At 44.1% G+C, this 20,959-nt stretch overlaps 1 protein-coding gene and 1 non-coding gene across 2 annotated transcripts; one reads left to right on the top strand and one right to left on the bottom strand.

Moving 5' to 3' along the window:
* The first annotated feature begins 64 nt into the window (after window positions 1-64).
* On the top strand, window positions 65-19,336 carry NARF (nuclear prelamin A recognition factor). The gene is made up of 11 exons (XM_074555005.1): window positions 65-154; window positions 610-690; window positions 1,525-1,668; window positions 3,282-3,414; window positions 4,892-5,026; window positions 9,200-9,318; window positions 10,978-11,107; window positions 11,717-11,789; window positions 14,646-14,783; window positions 15,322-15,479; window positions 16,044-19,336. Exons 1-11 carry the CDS (start codon window positions 128-130, stop codon window positions 16,283-16,285), a joined length of 1,380 nt encoding a protein of 459 aa, XP_074411106.1. The 5' UTR covers window positions 65-127; the 3' UTR covers window positions 16,286-19,336.
* A 1,112-nt stretch (window positions 19,337-20,448) lies between these two features.
* On the bottom strand, window positions 20,449-20,520 carry TRNAQ-UUG (transfer RNA glutamine (anticodon UUG)). The gene has a single exon. It is a non-coding gene; the product is annotated as a tRNA-Gln (tRNA).
* Between the last annotated feature and the right edge of the window lie 439 nt (window positions 20,521-20,959).

A 20,959-nucleotide genomic window follows, 5' to 3' on the forward strand; every position in this document is an offset into this window, starting at 1 on the left:
GGCGCGGTAACAAAGGGCGGCGGGGACGGAGGGAGCGCGTCGGGGGCCGGGCTGGCGCTGCTCGAGCGGCTCTCACCTCCCGCCCCGCTCTCTCCTGTCCCGCAGCCCCGGCAGGGCCGCGCCGCAGATGAAGTGCGAGAACTGCAGCAAAAAGGTGAGCGAGTACCCGGCCGGGTCCTGCCGCCCCTCGGCGCGGGCACACGGGGGTGTAGGGGGATGCTGCCCGCGGGAACGGCCCCGGCCCCGGAGAGCCCCGGCGGGGAGACAGAGCCGCGCTGGCCGCCGGCCCCAAGGTCACCGAGCTCCGCGTCTGCCCCGTGACAGCCCCGAGCGCGGTGTCGCCGGCGTGTGGCCGTGCCCTGCTGTGCCTGCCCCGACAGCCCCGCGGCTTAACAAACGCCCGGAACGCCCGAACCGATGGAGCGGGGGAATGCCGGGGATATCATTTCCATCGTAGCGATGGCACTTTGAACGCGGGGTCTTGCCTGTGCTCCACAGCGCTGTAAATAGCTCCGTCCGTGGTTAATGGCATGAAGAGTTCTGCAGAAGTGTTCTTACAGAATGGTGAACAGGCTTTGCATAATCTGCACATTTTATGTTTTGTTTCAGGAATGCAGTAAAAAACAGAAAAATGACGATACACAAAGTGCATCTGTTGATGCATTGAGTTCAAATGATGGCTCTGAAGAGGTAATGTTCCTTCTAAAACCTCTATTAGACTCTATATTCTTTTGTTTTATGCGTCCCAGAGGAGGTTATGAGGAGACAGCTTTCAACTACTAAGTATAATAAACAACAAGCAGTTGAAAACAATTATGAGCTCTTGTAGACATCCCTTAATATGTGAAATAAAAATCTTGCAAAAAGGTGCAATAAAATCCCTTACAATGCAAATACAAAACAGAAATTCTAAAAATTTAGAGTGCCAAAGCTCTTATATCAAGTCTTCAGAACAGAGACAGAACTTATAGGAAGCAGAGTTTTGATAGTACAAGTGGACAAAATATCAATTGATTCTTTATATCCAAGTTTTCCTTTTTTCTCAAGTGAGCTGCAGATAGTGTGAAACTCTTGATCTCACAGAATATGTTCAGTGCAATTGTGGGACTGTGTTCTCTTTGTTTTACCTCGTGTTACAAAGCCTGAGCCACCTTGCTGTTAGAGGACATCTGGTGAAAGAGCTTTAATAGTTCAAGGGAAAGTTTTCTCAGTTGCTGGGTGAGTTGATGGGGACTGTCAGCTCTAAAGCACAGTGCAAATTAAGTTACTAGCATATGGACTAGGGGCTAAATTTAGATTTTTGTTTACACTTAAACATTTGCAGTTTCACAGTAATAGGAGGAGCAGAGCTATGATTGGGATGGAACATATTGTTTTGTTTACCTGTAAATAATCTTGGATATTATGCAAGTGTTGTGGATTATCCTGCTTTAAACCAAACAGGGATACTGTGTTTGCTTGCAGAGATGTTGAAAATCATTTGATCATTACTAAATACTTGTTTACTTCTTTTTTTGCCCCCAGAAAAATGAGTTTGATACATTGGCTAATGCTAAAATACTCCTTAGCGACTGCCTAGCTTGTGACAGCTGCATGACATTGGAAGAAGGAGCCAGAGTTTTCCAGCAGAATCAGAAGGAGTTCTTTCGTGTTCTCAACCTTAACAAGGTAAAGTGACCCAAACAATGCCCCACTGTTGGCTCTGAGGAGGAGGCAGTTACAGAATGACTAAGCAGCTTGGTCTCCCAAGGCAGATAATGTGAAGATTTGTCAGGATATGCTTTTTCCAAAGAGGAAGTCAGGCAACACAAACGTTAGAAGTACTTAAAATAATTTTGTACTGGAGTTGCAAGGTCACAGCACTTAATGTAAACACCAGAGGAAAGTTACTGCACCTGCAGAAGGAAAATTTATTGGCAATGTGATGATTTCATTACTGCACTAACAAATTATTCTGCAGTTCAGTGTTTATAGATATTCATTCCTTCACTGCTAGGACTGTTCTGGGTGGTTTTGGTGCTAATACACCCACATTATACACACCTATAAAGACATGTTCTTGAAATTAGAATTCTGTTTAATATACTTTCAACCTGACTACATTTTGTCCATATTCTTAGCAAACCTTGTAAGTGTTCTATTGCTGTTTTATTTTCTGCTGAGTTCTGTTTTTTCTAGAAGTTAGTTACTGTGTGTAGTGCTCAGATCTTTAGACCCTGATATTAAATTAATTATTTTAGTTCTGCTCCAGACTTCTGTGCAAAAGCTACCAGAATTGAAATTTCTTGATCTGTACATGTGTGTTATAAATATGGATTAGTTACATAGTACTTACCTTTTCTTAGGAGTTTACTGTCCATACAGAATGGTGTTGTCATATATGAGAAAATTAGAAGAGAATGGGGGGAAAATAATATTTTGGGTCCTGTTAAGAGGACCTGAATCCTACAGCAGCAAGGCAGTCAGGTGCCTTTATGGCAGCTCCAGGGGCCCAAGCACAAGGCAGGGGCAGTGATGAGCTCTGAGCCAGGAGCTCTCCTTGCAGGGTTGTTGGATCAGTGCAGGCTGTGGGCTCTGACCTTTGCAGGGTGACACTTGTCTGTGGCACAGGCCTGCTTTGTCTTCCAGGGGTTGTGCTGGTGTGGAAAATGTCCCAGCTGAAACACAAGAGAAATCTTCAGCTAAATGCCACAGTCACTGGAGCTGCACAGTTCCACACCTACCCTGGCTACTTTCATGGCATTCCTCAGTGCCTGCAGTGCTGATTTGCTGAGAGTCCCATCTTGCCACTTTCCCTCCACAACTGCAGTGATAAAGAAACAGGAGCCTTAACAAAAAATCAGATGTGTCATTTGCTGGGTTGTATTTACAGCTTTGAACGCCCCTGCTTCTGTAAACATTCTTTGTAAATGTTTAAACACACAGCTCTTTTCTTATTTGCTAGAATATTTCATCCTACTAGAACCTCAGAGGTGCTGAATGTCCCTTAACTTTGCTTGTGCCACCTGGAATCCAAGCACAGAATTGTCCTAGGAGGGATGGATTTCCCCTGAGTTCTGTAAAAGAGACATCTACAGATGACTGCAGATGAGCACTGTCAGGATCAGAGGAACATCCTGTTCTGCTGCACTTGAGGCTTGTTTCACAGGGTTTTTAATGACATGGCCCACTGAAGCATGAGACTCTAAGGAATAACTCCAGGAATGGGAAAGGAAGGGAAAACAAGGAGCCTTACCCTGTTTTAATGACTTTTTTCTCTCTCTCTTTGTTTCACTTCCCAGAAATGTGATACCTCAAAACACAAAGTGTTGGCAGTGTCTCTGTGCCCTCAGTCATTGCCTTATTTTGCTGCTAAATTCAATCTCTCTGTGAATGAAGCAGCCAAGAGACTCTGTGGTTTCCTCAAAAGTCTTGGTAAGTTTGCATTTGTTATGGTGGTGAAGCAGAAAGGGAGGGATTGATTTGCTTTCCAGTACCTGAAGGGGCTGCAGGAGAGCTGGAGAGCATTTTTGACACGGGCATGGAGTGAAACAGGGCAGGGTTAGGTTAGATAATGGGAAGAAATGAGGGTGGGGGGCCCTGGCCCAGGTTCCCAGAGCAGCTGAGGCTGCCCCAGGATCCCTGGAAATGTCCAAGGCCAGGCTGGACAGGGCTGGGAGCTCCTGGGACAGTGGAAGGTGACCCTGGGACAGTGGAAGGTGACCCTGCCATGGGGGACTGGCACTGGATGAGCTTTAGGGCTCCTCCCAAGCAAAGCCAATGGTGGGATTCCATTCCATGATGTTTTGTTAAACAGTGCTGAAGTGCCCTTGCACAACCTCGTTCAGAGTTTGAGCTCCAGGCACCAGTGCCACCTCCAGCAGTGTGAGAGACACACTGGGGACATTCCCTGCTCACAGGAAAGGTCACACAACACAGGGACATTGTAGAGCTGCCTCCAAAACCTTGGCTACCAAGAAGTCAGGGAGGGCTTAGTCACAAGCTTCCCATTGTTGTGAAACTTGAGGGAGAAGGTAATTCTTATTCAAAGTTCCTTTCAGTGCTTTTGACACATTGTATCTCTAGGAGATTCTCCATTCTGTTTTCTTGCTGTAATTTGAAATTACAAGAACTGTTGTATCTGCCTATTTTATGTTAAAGCTGTATTTCCTTTGGTCAGTATATATAGAGTTTTAGATAAAAAGCAATAGCCACTTTCCTTGTAAGTTTGGAAATTTTTTAAATTTACTTGAAGAAAAAAAAAAAGAACAGTAATAAACCCATAAACTGTTTCCTTCTCTCTGTACATATATATATATTCATTTTTCATGTTTTTCCTGATACATCTCTGTACCCAGTGTGTGTATTTCATCTCAGAGCATTCCTGAGTTCTGGTGGGCCCCAGTTTTCCTAGAATGCATTGATTATCTGCCCTCACTTCTGTGGGGATGTGCTCAGTGGTACGTGGGCTCTCAGGGAGTGTGCTGCCAAGTGAGGGCCAGCAGGGCCCTGCTGGGGTGCTGATATCTCCTGCAGCTCTGCAAACAGCTGCAGCAATGGCAGATGTGCCTCTGAGCTGGATAGGATTTTTTGTGACTTCAGCATGTCTTAAAAAGAACATTTCTCTGCAAGAGTCACTGCAGGAGTTGTGACATCTGTTCAGCTGAGCTAAAAGTGACAAATGCAAAGTGCTCAGAGGGAAGCTGAGAATGTTTGCAGTGCTCTTGGTGGTCCTTGTAAACCCAGGGTGTAGAAGATGTTTTTTCAGTGTATGGCTTTTATTTATGACTGTGAGAATGTGCAGGGGGAGGGAATATACCTGTTGATCCTTCAAGATTTTTCATAGGCCTGGAGCTTTGAAAGGGGAACAGCATTCTGGTGATTCCCTGTTCCTTTCTGCTTGCCTCCCCAGGGGTGCATTATGTGTTTGACACCACCATAGCTGCAGATTTCAGTATCCTGGAGAGCCAGAGGGAGTTTGTGCAGCGCTACCAGCGGAGGAACCAGGAGGAACATGCCTTACCAATGTTTGCCTCTGCTTGCCCTGGTGAGATCTGATTTATCCATCCTTCCCTCCCTTCAAACTGGAACCACCAAGGAGCTCAGAAAACAGTGGCTTCCTTTGAGAGCCTTATATAATTTAAATTTTTTATTTGCTTTTCAAGCACACAGTGTTTGTTCCCAGTGTCACTGGTCATGCTGAGTGCATTTCAGTGCTTGGAATTGAGAATCAGAAGTGAAAGGAGTTTAGTGGGTGCTTCTTGTGTGTTCACACCTCAAAGTTTAACTGGATGTTTCCTCATGGAAAAGAATCTTAAAGGAACTTTGATAGAATTAAACCACAACCTCTGTTACCTTAAGCAAAGTTTAGAACTTGCCTGGGAGAAAGTAGCAAGTGACATTGTTTGTGATGGCTGTGAGATGGATATGTCTGACACTTGGAAAATAATTCTCACATGAAATGTCACAGACTTGACTCGCTGGATGTCTCACTTTGAGAACCTTGCCCCTCAGGATGTGTTCTGTGTGAGCAGAACCTGCACAGATGCAGAACATGCAGTCACTGCTTACCTTTGCATTGTTAGCACAGCACCATTTCAATTCAAGTAAACAGTCACATTCCTAAAAAAGAAATACCAAAAAGCAGATAAAAGTAACTCCTTTGCCCAACACCCTCATCAGCTCCACCCTAAAGTTCAGTGTTGCTTTTCAAAAGGCTGAGAAAAATAGCAAAACACTTCTTGCTAGCTTTGAAATAACTCAAGTGGATTGCATTTATTAAAGAAATGTTAGTGATCAGGAGTTGCAGTCAGTGATCCCCACAATCTGCTTTTGTTATTGGTTTGAAGTTTAAATACTGCTGTTGAATTATACTTGTATTCTTGTTTTTTCTGTGTATTTTGTAGTGGAAATATCTGGCCTATGCTTTAACTACTACATATATGTATTAAAAACATGTCTCTTTTTTCTGTTACTGTTATCTTAGTGTAACCTCTTATCTTCAGGAGCAGACATATCACATATTGCTCTTTTTCATATAAAACCTGTGCAGCTGAAACCCCCCCATTACTTAGCTTTGTTGTCTTGTATTTTCTTTAGGTAAAATTCAAAACCTGAGGATTTCTTTTAGAATTTCTGTGATAATTTTAATTTGCTTCATCAGGAAACAGAGCTCAGATTATCTGCTGCTCTCAGTGGAAATACTTTAAAATAGTTAATGGAGCACTTTCCTTGTCCTTGTGTGGTCTGCACAAAATAGTTTTTGGTGTCAGTGCTGGTTTTGGTGTCAGCTCTCTGCTGTGATAGAGATGGTAACAAGCTTGGGTGCTTTCCATTTCTGGGAAACTAACCCAGAATATCACTGTCAATCCATTTTGAAAACATGGTTATGTTTCTTTGTCAGTAATTAGAGAAAGCAAAAATCCTGATTAGTCATCTTCCAAGTGAGGTTGTTCACTGTGTTTCCTGTCCTTATTTGTCTGTGTGCATTTTCTGTTCATTTTTCTCCTTCCTCTTTCTGCCCCCAGATTACATAAATTTGTCCCAGAGCTGTTATTTACTGGGTGTATTCAGCACAAAATGGTTTTTATGTAGCTCTGTAGATGCAAGGTCAATGTGAACTCAAGTATCAAAAATGCTTTACTGGTTTTTATCTTGTGTGTGACTTTGCACAGAGCTATCACCCTCTGCAGCAGGCAGGGTGTGACATCTGCCATGAGCAAAGAGCAGAGCCTGCACAGGCCAGAACCTGAGAAAAGCTGATTTCTTGGCTCTGTGTTAATTGTTCACCTCCTGCTGCTCTCTGAGGAGAAAGTGAGCTCATTTTGGGTTTTCCTGTTAAAGAACAGCAGTGTTACTACTGATAGTATTTGTAATATCCCAAAAGAATCAGTTCCCTTCCTTAGTGTACTGAGCTGGTGAGCAACATGAAGCATTTGCTGTGGAAAATCTGGAATTTTTAAGGCACTGCCAACCTCTGTGTTCTCCCAGAAAAGCCAATAGGGCAGATTTCAGCAGCTGCAGGAATATCATAAATATTGAGGATGCTTTTGTCCCAGTCAGTGAATTTCCTTTCCCTGGAATGAGGTTTTACAGTAGCAAAAGTTTGCTTAGTTTTTGCATTTTTTGCACTTCCTACAGATGCATACATGCATTTTCATGATCTCACAAGAGCCACCAAAAATAACATGTTCTGAGCTCCAGCTGCAGGGATGATTTATGTGGTAATTTGTAATTCCTTGCTCTTTGATGGCAACACAGCCAGCAAATGGCCAAGAATCCCAATGAATTTATGAAGGATGTAGGTGTGGGTGAGTGCTGGTGTTCCTGACATTACAGTGAGGTGTCTGAGGTTTTCCCTCACTGTGGTGAGGGGGCACCAACAGCAGTGTGTGAGAAATGCTCACTCACCCAGGCTGCTGTGCAATTAACCAGTGACTAATGACACTAATGATCTGTGGGAGCTGCAGCTGAGAGACACTTGTTCCATCCACTGCAAGGACAGAAACAATTTAAGGAATTGCTTCAGACAATACCTGTCAGAAATCTCCTGGGATTTAGTGAAATTTCCTTATAGGTCATGACTACAATATCAAAAATATTCCAGTTATAAGAACCAGCCTCATTGCAGGGGTGATAAATGGTGAGTACAAGTACTTTAAAACAACATCCTTGTTTTGTTTGAAGCGGTTTTTGTTCTGTTTGGACAGCACTTGACACAAAACCCATTTAAGCAATAGGATATCATGCAGAATATGCTAATAGATTTTTATCAAGCACCAATAAATTCAGTGCTTTTTTGTAGGTAATGTCTGTGATTTAAAGTCCCAGGTGAAGGTGGACATTAAGCAAACTTCAGTTCAGTCTTGCAGTTCAGTACAGTCCTAATAGACAAATCCATGGCCCTCAGCTTTTCCTACAGCAGAAATGAATGCTTGGTGAAGATGATGTGTGCCTTTGAGGTTTTTATGGAAACCTGCTTGAAGTCTGTGCAGAACAAGAATTGGGAATATTTAAACAGCTGGAGGATCCTTGGGTTTCCATAATATTCAGCACCTTGTTTTCATCAATAAAATCTTATTACAACTATTTCAACTATACAACTATATCTTATTAAAACTATTTCTGTGCTACAGAGAGACAAATAATCTGAACACTGCTTTCCATCCCAGTTTTGTGCTGGTGTTGGCATTTGTGGTATTGTTCTGACTTGAACAGCACCAGGTGTTTTCACAGAAGTGGTAATTTCAAGCTTAAAAGTTAACCTCCAGGTTTTCCCCTTCCTGGGCAGCATGTACTGCACAGCAGTTTCTCTTTTATGTAATCACTGATTTGCATGAAGACAAAATGTGTTTGTGGGGGTTTTTTCCCCTATTTCTTAGTAGCAAAAGCAGCACACCTGCCTTGAAGGCTGGGCCTAACTCTGCTGCACAGTGTAGGTGTCATCTAGATGAAAAAAGCTCCAAACCTTTGCTGTGAAGGATTTTGGGCTTTTCAGTGAGAGCTCCAGAGCCCAGGAGAGAATTACACACCCTAAATACCTTGATTTGTTCATTTAGTGGGGGAATAATCCAGCAGCTCTGGATGTTGGGTGCTGTGGGTGTCCCCAGCTGGAATGCTGAAGGGGTTGGTGAGAGGGAGTTCCTGAGAAGCTGAGGGCAGGGTGTTGCATACAGGGAGATTCCAGGTGGCTCCTGTGAGTGTGGGGGTGTTTCTGAAGGTGGGGCTACTCTAACAATAGTAAAAAAGTCATTTTTTCCTAGGCTTAATCCATGTGCATCTTGTGATAATGCTCTCATGTGACTCTTCTGTTCTGGGGGAGCAGGCTGGGTGCAGGGATATTAAATCTCAGGAAATACCAGGTTTCAGTTAAGCAGCCAAACAGTGCATTTGTTGTAGAATGTGGTGACCCAAGGTCTAGAAGGTCAAATTTCTGTTAGCTGGGGTCTTGTTCTTTCTGCTTTGTTAAATCTGTGCATGAGGAAGGGGCAGCAGGTCATGGAGTTCACAGTGGACCTTGGTCTAGAATTGCTGGCACGGTGAATTATTGACTGAAGCATTATTAACAGAGCCCTGAGGTTTCCTATGGCTCCCAAGGTGGAACTTCCAGCCTACACAGACATGGTGAAGGTGTCCCCATTGTCAGGGTGTGCTGTGTGGCTGCTGCCTTGCTGTGCTCATGGCTCACTCCTCTGTGCCTGGGATGTTTTTGTGCTTCCAGGTTGGATCCGTTATGCTGAGAGGGTGCTCACCAACCTGGTCACCTCTCACATCTGCACTGCAAAGTCCCCACAGCAGATCATGGGCTCCCTAGTGAAGGGCTACTTTGCCAGGCAGCAGGTGAGTCATTCTGATTTATTGTTACCTTTATATTCTTCTAAATAGAGCAGATGGGTTTTAACACTGAGATACAGATCTTAGTGTATTACATTTGTCCTTTACTTGAAGAAGAAATGGTGCTTTGTGCTGTACAATGGCCCATGATGAGAGGAACGAACAAAGCACGTGATTCCCTCCGTGGTTTTTCCCCCCCCTCCATGGTTTTTCCCCCCCCTCCATGGTTTTTCCCCCCCCTCCATGGTTTTTTTCCCCCTCCATGGTTTTTCCCCCCCTCCATGGTTTTTTTCCCCCCCTCCATGGTTTTTTTCCCCCCCTCCATGGGTTTTTCCCCCCCTCCATGGTTTTTCCCCCCCTCCATGGTTTTTCCCCCCCTCCATGGGTTTTTCCCCCCCTCCATGGGTTTTTCCCCCCTCCATGGTTTTTGCCCCCCTCCATGGTTTTTTTCCCCCTCCATGGTTTTTTCCCCCCTCCATGGTTTTTGCCCCCCTCCATGGGTTTTTCCCCCCCTCCATGGGTTTTTCCCCCCTCCATGGTTTTTGCCCCCCTCCATGGTTTTTGCCCCCCTCCATGGTTTTTGCCCCCCTCCATGGTTTTTGCCCCCCTCCATGGGTTTTTCCCCCCCTCCATGGTTTTTTTCCCCCTCCATGGTTTTTGCCCCCCCTCCATGGTTTTTTTCCCCCCCTCCATGGTTTTTTTCCCCCCCTCCATGGTTTTTTGCCCCCCTCCATGGTTTTTTGCCCCCCTCCATGGTTTTTTGCCCCCCCTCCATGGTTTTTTGCCCCCCCCTCCATGGTTTTTTGCCCCCCCCTCCATGGTTTTTTGCCCCCCCCTCCATGGTTTTTTGCCCCCCTCCATGGTTTTTTGCCCCCCTCCATAGTTTTTTGCCCCCCTCCATGGTTTTTTGCCCCCCTCCATGGTTTTTTGCCCCCTCCATGGTTTTGCCCCCCTCCATGGTTTTTTGCCCCCCTCCATGGTTTTTTGCCCCCCTCCATGGTTTCCCCCCATTATTTTCATACATCAGTGTGAGCTGGCAGCAGTCCTTGCACCTCCAGTGCAACATGGATTTAAATATTTATGGCTAAAGTTAAATCCATAGCAGTTAAAGGGTTTTTTGTGAAACGCTGCCTCTGTAGTTCTACAGCAGAGCCAAAACAGGAGTGGAGGAGAATAATGTGGAAATTGCCCTGTGACCTGAGCTCAACAAAAGCACTGTGTCCTTGGAGCTAACCTTTTTATCTCCTCAGTTTTGTATGATGAAAAAATTGCTGTTCTTTACATCCCACACCTCAAGGAGCCACATAAAGTAGGGAAGGGTTGCACATGGACAGCCAAACTGTGAAGGGCTTGCTGTGGGTGACAGCCAGGAACCAGAACTCTGAACTCCTGACTTGTATCCACTTTCTCAGGCAAGCAAAAAGCTGCAGAAAATGTGGGCTGAGGGAATTTGCTCCAGCCAGGACAGTAACTTTGGAAGTTTGTTGCTGATGCTTTGTGACTTCTGGCAAATCATTGTCTGTGTGAACATTCTTTAAATTTAATGTAGGGACTTATTCCTGATATTGCCTGCATGAGGTTTATGTCACTATTTTTGTCCCTGTGATCCTTCAAGCTGCCTTTTGCTCTTCATGGAGTTCATGTGTTCCCTTCTGTATCCCACAGAATTTGTCTCCTGATAAAATTTTCCATGTAGTCGTGGCACCTTGTTATGACAAAAAGCTGGAAGCCTTGAGGGAAGATTTCTACACTGCCTTGTATAATTCAGCAGAAGTTGATTGTGTCCTGACATCAGGTTAACTTTTTTAAACTTATAATCTATAAATATAAAAGTGAATCACCATTTTTAGAATAACCTTTCTGCCAGAATTTGCTTTTTTCAAGTCTGCTTTAGTCATAAGGTTGGCTTTAAAAATTAGTACATATTTTTGTGCTCCTGGTAGTACAGGTACTGCACAGGGAGGGCAGAGTGACACATCCTTTCCTTCTAAGTTGCTATTCATCTGAAAAATCAGGTATTTTGACAGCCTGTTCAAGAAGGTAAAATTTACTCAAATCCATATTTAAAACAATTGTCTGGCTTGTCTATGGTCATTATTTTATTAGGAATTATTCCTCATTCATGGTACAAGTTGCCTTTTGGTGAGGATCTTGTCTTTAGCCTTAGTGTCCAGGTTTGGATATTTCCAGACTTGGCCTGACAGGAAGGCTGAGGATGTGAGCAGGGTTTGGGCAGGCTGAGGGCCCCTTTTCTTGGGGCAGGGATTGTCAGGAGGGAGGTGATGCAGGAGCTGCAGAATGTGACACAAAGCACTGGCAGGTGTTGGGATGTTGCTCTCTGAAACAGAGGCACAGTGGGTGTTGTGCTTTGTGATAAAAGTGAAATTCATGTGTTTTCCTACAGGTGAAATTGTCCAGATAATGGAACAGAAAAATGTGTCAATGAAAGATGTGACTGAAGTAGCTGTAGATAGTTTGTAAGTAGTTTTGTTGTGGGTTGCTTCCTTGTTTGGATGACAAATGATGTGTTGGAGCACATTCAGCATTGTTGGATAAAGCTCTTTTTGGACTTAGAGATGGGGCAACTGAGAGGCATTTTAAAAACTTTTATTCTATTTTCAGTGTCATTTGAAGGGTGAGACAATACAGATGTTATAATTCATTGTACCACAATCAGAAGCCAACTATTTCCTAATTATAATGCACTATAAGCATTTTGGTTTATCAGTTTTAGCTGAACTGTGTTGTAAATGTCTTAAAATCAATCATCTAAAATTACTCCTTGTGGATCTTGCTACAATGCATTTTTATAGTTTTATTCTCTAAAATATCTAGTCTTATTTGTAAGGTCATCCTTTGAACTTGTTTTTAGTTCAATTTCTCTCTTAACAATGTCTGGTTTGTTCTATGGTATTTTTAAGTCAGTGTTTCTTATTTTAAGGTTTGCATACAGGTGTACACTTTGTGAGTTTTCTGTCAACCTTTGAGAATTTTCTATAAACCCATTTCCCACACAACATAAATGTAAAACTGCTCAGAAGAATGGTTTTTCTTTTTAGAGGAAAAAACCTGCACTAAAGGCTGAATATACCACAGCTTCACACTTATAGAGTGGCCAAACCCACAAAAATATTCTCTTAGATGTTCTTGCTATATATAAAAGTAATATAAAACAGATAATATAAATTTGCATTTACTGTCTGAATACAAAGCAGATAATTTGAGGTAATGACCCTTATACAGTAAATATTTTAAAATATGACTTGAAGATTTGTGTAGCTCCTGATTGATATTTAAGAATCATTAGTAATTGATTGATAAGTATAGATTATTTGCAGTAATGGATGATGTGACTTGCTGTCAGTGTGGCTGCCTGGGGGTCTGGCCCTGTTCAGAGCTCTGTGAGCTCCTTGTGCAGAGCCCCAACCTGTGCTGGCCTGGCCATCTGCTCTGGGCTCCCTCCCTTTCTCAGCACCATCCTGGCAGGAAATTCCCACTCCCCAATATGTTCATGTGCATTGCCAGGAGCAGCACCCTTTCAGGAGATGGAAATGAATTGGTTTTTATACTGAGGACAGCAGTCAGTTTTTCAAGATTAGATCACACTGAACTGTGTTTAGATGAGAAGCACACAAAGCACTGGAGAGTTTTGTTTGCATCCCTTGTGCTGGGCTCAGGGAGCAGCCTGGGTGGTGTTTAACTCTCAGATTTGCTTCCAGAGGCTGCTCTCTCTCCCTGATCTTTGTTCAGCTGGGACAGATGTTCCTTGGTGCCTTGCCAAAGGAGCAATGAATGTGCTGTCTTGCACACAACAGAAAGCTCTGGAAGTTCTGAAAAATCCTCCTCATTTCCAGCTAGAATCCTGCTTGGCCCTAGAGGGGAGAAACTGCAGTGGATCAGAGCTGTGCTTGTAGTGCAGCTCCTTTGCTTCTACCTGAGATTGTCACAGAATGAGAATGAATAAAGTTCCTGCAGGAATAATCACAGACACTCATGTAGTTCTGTATCAGAATCACACAGAGGGAGGCTTTTAATTCTGTGTCAGCCTGTCCAGTGAAAGGCCAGGCTGTTCATTAATGCTGGTTCATTAGCTCAGTTTATAGAATCAGAGAATGTCCTGGGCTGGAAGGAGCCCTCAGGGATCACCCAGTGCAGCCCCTGGCCCTGCACAGCCCCCCCAACAACCCCACCCTGGGCATCCCTGGCATTCCCTGGGGAGCCTGGGCAGTGCCAGCACCCTCTGTAAAGAACCTTTCCCTAAAATCCATCCCAAACTGCCCAACAGCCCCACCCTGGGCATCCCTGGCAGCCTCAGGGCTGTCCCTGGCATTCCCTGGGGAGCCTGGGCAGAGCCAGCACCCTCTGGGGAAGAACCTTCCTGAGATCCCACCCAAACCTCCCCTGGCACAGCCCCAGCCATGCCCTGGGTTCTGTCCCTGTCCCAGAGCAGAGTTGGAGCTGTCCCTCAGGAGCTCTGGTCTCAGTCTCCTCCAGGCTTAACAAGCCAAGTGCCCTCCATTTCTGTTAATTTTTATAAGGACCAATCTGAAAATACTTGTTCAGCTCTGAGACCTCATGACATAAATTCTTGCTCTACTGGGGTTTTTAAAGCAGATCTTGCAGAGAAATTGAAACAACTTGGAGTCATGTTCTTAAAACAAGCCCCAGCACGGCAGCAATTTGTGATAAAGTGCTGGGTATTAAAGCAGTTGTGTGAATGGGGGCCCTTCAGAGCTGCTTTTAAATGGGGAGAGGTGAACTTCCAGCAGATGAGCTCCCATTTTCTCTCCTGAGCCACAGTGTAACACTTACTTTCAGTGTAAACCCTTCTAACCTGGTGGCAGCTCTACCAGTTTGGTGTAATTTCATTGGCACAGTGTTACATTGTGACAAAATTTCCTAAAGCAGAACTGTCAGCAAAGACTTTAACTTCTGAACTAGTTTTGTATTCTCACAAATTATTCTCTCAAAAAAATGACCATTTATTTAAATAATTGGATTTAAATAATTTTTTCCCAAAATGGCTCTTGAGCAGTAAAAGGTTGTTAACAAAATCTTCAGATTGAGAAATATCAAGCAACAGTAATTGATAACAATGCACCTTCAGCACAATGTGGAAAGCCCTGCATATTTTTAATTGATTTTTTTCATTGTCTTACTGCTGTCCTGAATAATTTACATTTTTAAAGCTGTAATAAATGAAAATAAATGTCTTCTCAGTGCTACAAAACACTTTCTGGTGGGGGAGACAGAGAAGAAGAGAAACACACTGCTTTATTGAAGTGAAAGAATTAAATGTTTGGAGGTGATCTTCCATTTTGTTGTTCCCTAAGGTTTGATGGCTTAAAGGAGGGGGATGTAGTAAGGCATGATGGCAAGAGATCTGATGGTTACCTGGAGCACATTTTTAAACATGCTGCAAAGGAGCTTTTTGGTGTGGATGTCAAGGAGATCACCTACAAAGCACTAAAGTAAGTTCCACTTTTGTATCCTTGTTATGTACAATGGGTGAGCTAGAACAGAAAGGGGAATTTCCAGGTGGAAGGGACACACAGCAGTCACTTATTTCAACTGCCTGAGCACTTGGACCAAAGATAAAGCATTTATTGAGGGTTTTGTCCAGATGCCCCTTGGGCACTGAGAGCCTTGGGGCATTGGCAGGAGCTGGTTCCTGCAGCTCAGGAGCTTCTCTGCTTTGGGTGGTGACAGCAGTCACTGCTGACCTGGTCTGATGGGCAGCTACAGGCTCTAAACCTGCTCCAAACCTGCAGGTCTCTCACTTGAAAGCAGCTCCTGCTAGTACTCATGTTATTAAAACCTTACCTGCACTTAAAAATAAAGTGTAATTCTATTACAAAGATTCCACCTCAATTTCTGCTTAACTCAGTTTAGAAAGTGGAAGAGTTCACTTTGAGTCCTGCTCCCTTTGGAGCAGCTGAATGCAAACTGGCCCAGTTGGGTTGTTCCTCTGGGAATGCAGGGGTTAAAATGTTCTCTCTGTCTTGCCAGGAACAAGGACTTTCAAGAAGTGACCCTTGAAAAGGATGGGGAGACAGTGCTGCGTTTTGCAGCAGCTTATGGCTTCAGGAATATCCAAAACATGGTCCTGAAGTTGAAAAAAGGAAAGTTTTTCTACCATTTTGTAGAAGTCCTTGCCTGCCCAGGAGGTAAAGATAATTGTGGATCTGCAGTTGTTCTGCATGTGTGTCTTGAATGTCAAAGGAAAGCTGCCTTACAGGCAGGCACTTCCTTTCATTCCCTCTTCATTCTCTTCTTAATAATCTAAAACCTCTCTGTTTGTTGAAGGGTCCAAAACACCAGTTACAGGTGCAGGGTTGGCTCAGAAAGTGATTGAGTTTTCTAACATGAGTCAGGATGATATTTGTTCTCTTGTGACCTATAAATAAGTGCCAGCACTGCACTGCCAAGCCCCAGAGGATGCTCTGAAATGGTGCCTGTCAAGGGCAAGAAAAGACAAGGAACATAATTAGGATCATAAAACCATGGAGAATGCAGAGAGAGATTTGTGATATGGAACCTCATTTCCATTAAGATGAAGTTGATATTGGAGTCACTTTAGGTAAATACAAATTGTAACAGCGTGGGAGGAAGCTTTAAAAAAAAACTTCCTTTAGGGAAGTGTGAAAAAAGAACTCTGAGTTAACAAAGATTTTTTTTTCATATCAAATCTCCATCACATCTCATCTTTTTAATTTCTTTTTTTCCCTCAGGGTGCCTCAATGGGAAGGGCCAGGCCCAGAGCGAGGATGGCAGAGCAGACAGAGCCCTGCTGGCCCAGATGGAGGAGGTGTACACTGCCATCCCTGTCAGGCTGCCAGAGGCCAACCTGCACGTGCAGAGGATGTACCAGGACTGGCTGGAGGGCAGGGACTCCAAGAAGGCCCAGGACACTCTGCACACCTCCTACAGTGCAGTGAGCCAGAGCACCAGCAGCCTGGACATCAAATGGTAACAGCAGAGCTGGGCTGGGGCTGCAGGGCACCCATGGGACCTCTGGCTCAGTGAGCTCTGCCCAGCTGGGGCTGCTGGGGCACAACCATTGCTCTGCAAAACCACACAGCTCCAAGAGTCCTGGCTCCTGCCACTGGCATTTCATTTGACTGTTTGTCATTTCCTGCATACAGTGGATTTTTTCATTCTAATCTTGCAAGGTACACAGCCCTTTGTGGCAGGGACAGGGAGTGCAATTCCTGACCAAGTTGCTCCCTGGAGGGAAGGTTCACTGCACAAAATGGGCTCCTCCAAGAGGGTGAGGTGATTTTACTTCTAGGTCTCCATTCCCTGTCAACACACAGGGAATTTCAGTATTGATGCAGTTGGGATTTACTTACCTTGGTAAGGAAAAGCCCTTTTAAAGGACAAGTGAGTATGTGGAGAGATGTAATGAATTTCTATAAGCCTTGTATCCATAATTCAGCAAAAAAATACTCAGTTCCAAGCTAGCCACCATTTCTTACTGATGTAGTGTCACAGAATGCTTCACACAAACTGAATCTGGGAAACTAATGCTAAATGGCTCATTTAAAATAGTTCCAAATAGGTTGATTGCTACAAAAAGAGAACTTTCTTCCCATATAAGTTTTCTGCCAAGCTTGCAGCCAGCAGCAGTGGTGCTGCTTGCTTTGGCTTCTCTCTGAGAGTGGAACATGCCCAGATTGTTCCTTCATTTGTCTCCATGTTGAAAGACTTCTGCAAAAAATAACTTCCTGGGGTGCCTCTGAGAAAAACTACTGAGCAATGCTTGTGAGCTCATCAGAGTTATGGTGTGTTGGCATCGTGGTTTTTGATGCACTTATTTTTATAAATATGCTATAGAGGTTCATTTAACAGACATTGTGAAGTGGTACTGCCATTCAGCTGCTCTGCAACTTCCCCACTTGTCAGAGAGTTATTCAAGAATGTGATGGACAAAAGAAATTAAGACTCCTGCCAGACTTCTTCAGATCTGTTCACAGTTAATGGCTGTTTGAAGCTAGCAAAGTTCTAGCTTTCCTTATGCAGCCTGAGTGTGGATGGGCTTTTTTAACCATTTCATGCAGTTTGAATCAATCTTCTTGCCAATTTCTTCATTGTTACTGCTGCTTGGATGATTCCTGCAGAAACCTGTGAGTGTTTAAAGTGCACATTTAACTGAACACAGTGGAATGGGATGGAGCATCAGGGGAGGCAGGGCAAGAGCTGGCTTTGGCTGAAAAGGAGAGGGACAGTCAAGTGTCACCCTGCTGATAAAAACCAGCTCTCTTCATGGGAAGCTGTTCAAAATTGCAGCTTTCCATTGGACCTCCACCTAAATAACAAACCATTGCACTTGGAGGGAATTTTCTTTCAAGTGCAAATTTATTTACTGCACTACCTGAATGCCCACAATGAAATGATGCCCATGAATTATAGAAATTAGCCTTTGCAAGTTGTTCCTTGTGATAAGAACCATCTTGACTGTGGTGCAATATCAGAACATTGACAGAAATCTACCTCTGTACAGGAAGGGAGTCTGGGAGCTGTGGGAAGGGCTGTGAGCAGCTGGAAGGGTGATAGGTGTGTGTGCTGGAGAAAGGTGGGGCTGTTGTGGGACATTTCAAAGCAGATCACTTTCAGAAGCAACATCCACATCCTCGGGTCTGATTTTGTTCATCTGCTGTGATTTCCTCCAAAAACTCCCCCAGAATTGTAATGTAATAAATGGTCCTGTTCTGTTTGTATAGGCCTGTTTCTCTGTATATATGGTTTGTAGCTGCTGCATGTTTAAATTATATCTCTGCTGCTCTTTGTACAGTGTGCTTATTTGTTTCTGTGTGTTTACTGGGTGCAATGGTACAAAACCAGTTTGCTTTTCTGAGGAAATCTTCAGTGAACTGCCCAAGAGCTGTTGTGGAAGCAGAGCCTGAGCTGTGTGTGCAGGGTGATGGATGCTCCCGGGGCTGGGGGTGCTGTGCAGTGCCTGTGCTGCTGGGGAGCAGCAGGGGCTGAGATCAGTGCAGGGAAAGCCCTGGCTCAGTGTCCACAATACCCTGCTCCAGCTGCATCCACCGTTCCTTCCATCTGCTCCAGGGTTTTAACCCACTGGGGCAGTCACAGTGCAGAGCTGTTGATGTGTCTGCTGCACAATTCTTTTTTAAAGATAAGGAAGGCACCTAACTGAGCTTGTAGTGGGGTTTGGTTTTGCATAACAAACCTTTGCATCACTTCCCTAAATGTCTCCTGTGCTAAACCAGGCTACACAGAATGTATTAAATGTATTATCATTAGTGACCCAACCAATTGAGACTTGGCTTTTTGGGTTGGTTTCTTTTTTTGGTCAGTTTCTGTTTTTTAAGATTTTTGGAGTAAAATGTTTTAATTTTTTAAAGGCCTTTTCTTAAAGTGCCAGTTTTACAGGATAGAACTTTTCTTTCCTTTTAATCTTTCCCCCTTCACCTGCTTGCATTGAAATTTTAATCTATATCAGAAAACCTTGTTGCAGCTTCATATATAGTGAAATACTTGCCTAAGATTGGATTCTGGATTTGAATTGGAAAATCCATTAATGTTGACAATATGTGTTTGTAGCCAGCATATTTAATTCCCTGATTTCATAATAATTTCTATTGCCATTGCCTCTTCAGCAACAAGAAAAGCTCCTGATATAGTGCTTTACCTACCCCTGGAATTTTGTGCTGGGATAAGAGGATTTTTAGAAAAATTATAAACGGGAAGGATTGTGGGAAAGAAATTGGATGCAGTAAATTAATTAATAAAATTGTCTTGGGATGTTCTTGACCTGAGCATGTCAGGTGCTGGATCCTTGGGGTTCTGAGGCTGCTGCAGGGTGCTGTGAGTCCCTTTGGCTGCTGCAGGAGGGTTCCCTCAGCACAGCACCATTTGTGGGTGCCCCAGGGGAATGCAGACACCCAAATGCAGCAGTCTCAGCTGGGTTATACCTGGATGATGTTCAGTTACCCAGATTTTGGTGCTTTGTTTTCCAGTGCAGCATGACCATGAATTGTGAATAAATCTCAGTACTCAATTCTGCACTGGTTCTGTATCATTCCATGTACAATTTTAACTCTTTAAGTACACCAGGTTACACCCAGGGGCTTTGTTTGGGGCCCATCCGTGGCACCAATTTTGTATCAGCACTTTATGGGACACTTTGGATTACAGCTGCACCTCAAACTCTGCTAAATGGAAGGAGGAAGGTGCCAGATGAATGGTAATTAGCTGTCTAAAATTGTTAATATATTGATTGCTTGCAGGGCAGACAAGCCCTGTGGCTTTAAAGCTCTTGCTCTGAGGGGTGTGAGGGCAGCCTGGGAGAGTGCCTGGCTGTGCTGAGTCACTGGACAGAGAAACTCAAAACTCTGCTGCACAGGAAAAGATCTTTGTGTGTGACCTGATCCAACAGGTGAGGAAAGGATGAAAATGAGCCCTGACACAGACAAGGGATTTTTTTCATCACTAGGTTGTGTGAAAATCTAATGAATCGAGCAAACATTTCCATATGTTCTCTTCAGCAGTTGGGACCTGGATTTCTACTAAATAATAACTTGATTTGAAGGTGTTCTGTGTTTTTATTTCAAGAGTTACCTGGCCAGAGGAGGAGCTGGTGAACAGAGCAGGCTTGCTCCTGTTGCTGTGTAAACAAGTGACTTGTAGGACAGGTTTGGAGGAGGGGACCAAGGTGTAAGATGTCCTTAACTGCTCTGGAAATGAAAGATAACTACTGAGGGTTTGTGTCAGCGAAGCAGGGGGAATATCCATTTAAATTGTGCAATTTATCCCAAAACACTGCATTTCTCCCCTTATTTTCCAAGAGAGTAGTTGGAAAGTAACTTAAAAATAACATCCAAATTCTGCACATCTGCCTGATGAAATTTTCCACAGTGTAAATGTACTTAATTTTAAAAATTAATGTACCCCCAAAAGTACTTAATGTAAAACAACAGTAAAATACAACGAAACACCAAATTAAAAAGTAGCAAGAATTATATGAAGTCTTTTATCAGTTTTGTTGCATTGAAGAAAATCGGGAAGAGTGTGACAGCTGAGGGCGAGGGCACTCCGTGGGCTGGGCTGGAGCTCCAGCGTGTCCGGTCTGTCCCTGCTGGGCTCTGAGGCAGAAAAAGAGAAAGCTGGGGCAGGTTCTACCGAGATTTGAACTCGGATCGCTGGATTCAAAGTCCAGAGTGCTGACCATTACACCATAGAACCGGGCGGTGCCTCTGCCCTCCACCGGGCCCCACAATTAATCCATAACCAAGAAATCCCATTTGGAAATTGCCGTTTGTTCTGTTCCTTCTGCCCGTGAACCCGGGATGGCCGACGGGAATCTAACACGACCTAAATATTCTGTTTGCTCCGAGATTGTGCGAAATTCGTTGTCTTTATAGAGTCGTGGAATGGTTTGGGTTGGAAGGAACCTTAAAGATCATCCAGACCCAGCCCTGCCATGGGCAGGGACACTTCCACCACCCCAGCTTGCTCCGAGCCCTGTCCAACCTGGCCTTGAATGCTGCCAGAGCATCGAGTTTCTCTGGGCACCCTTGCCAGGGCCGTGCCACCCTCACAGAAAACAATTCCTTCCCAATTTCCCTTCTAATCCTCCCTCTGGCAGAGTGAAGCCATCCCCCCTGTCCTGTCGCTCCATCCC

The sequence above is a fragment of the Zonotrichia albicollis genome, chromosome 19 (genome assembly GCF_047830755.1).
Source record: "Zonotrichia albicollis isolate bZonAlb1 chromosome 19, bZonAlb1.hap1, whole genome shotgun sequence".
NCBI lineage: Eukaryota > Metazoa > Chordata > Aves > Passeriformes > Passerellidae > Zonotrichia > Zonotrichia albicollis.

Bases quoted from the DNA above. Each gene is read 5' to 3' on its own strand.
- NARF (XM_074555005.1), top strand. From the start codon at position 128: ATGAAGTGCGAGAACTGCAGCAAAAAG. The intron at 691-1,524 runs GTAATGTTCCTT...TTTTGCCCCCAG, and splicing joins CAAATGATGGCTCTGAAGAG to AAAAATGAGTTTGATACATT. The intron at 11,108-11,716 runs GTTAACTTTTTT...GTTTTCCTACAG, and splicing joins TGATTGTGTCCTGACATCAG to GTGAAATTGTCCAGATAATG.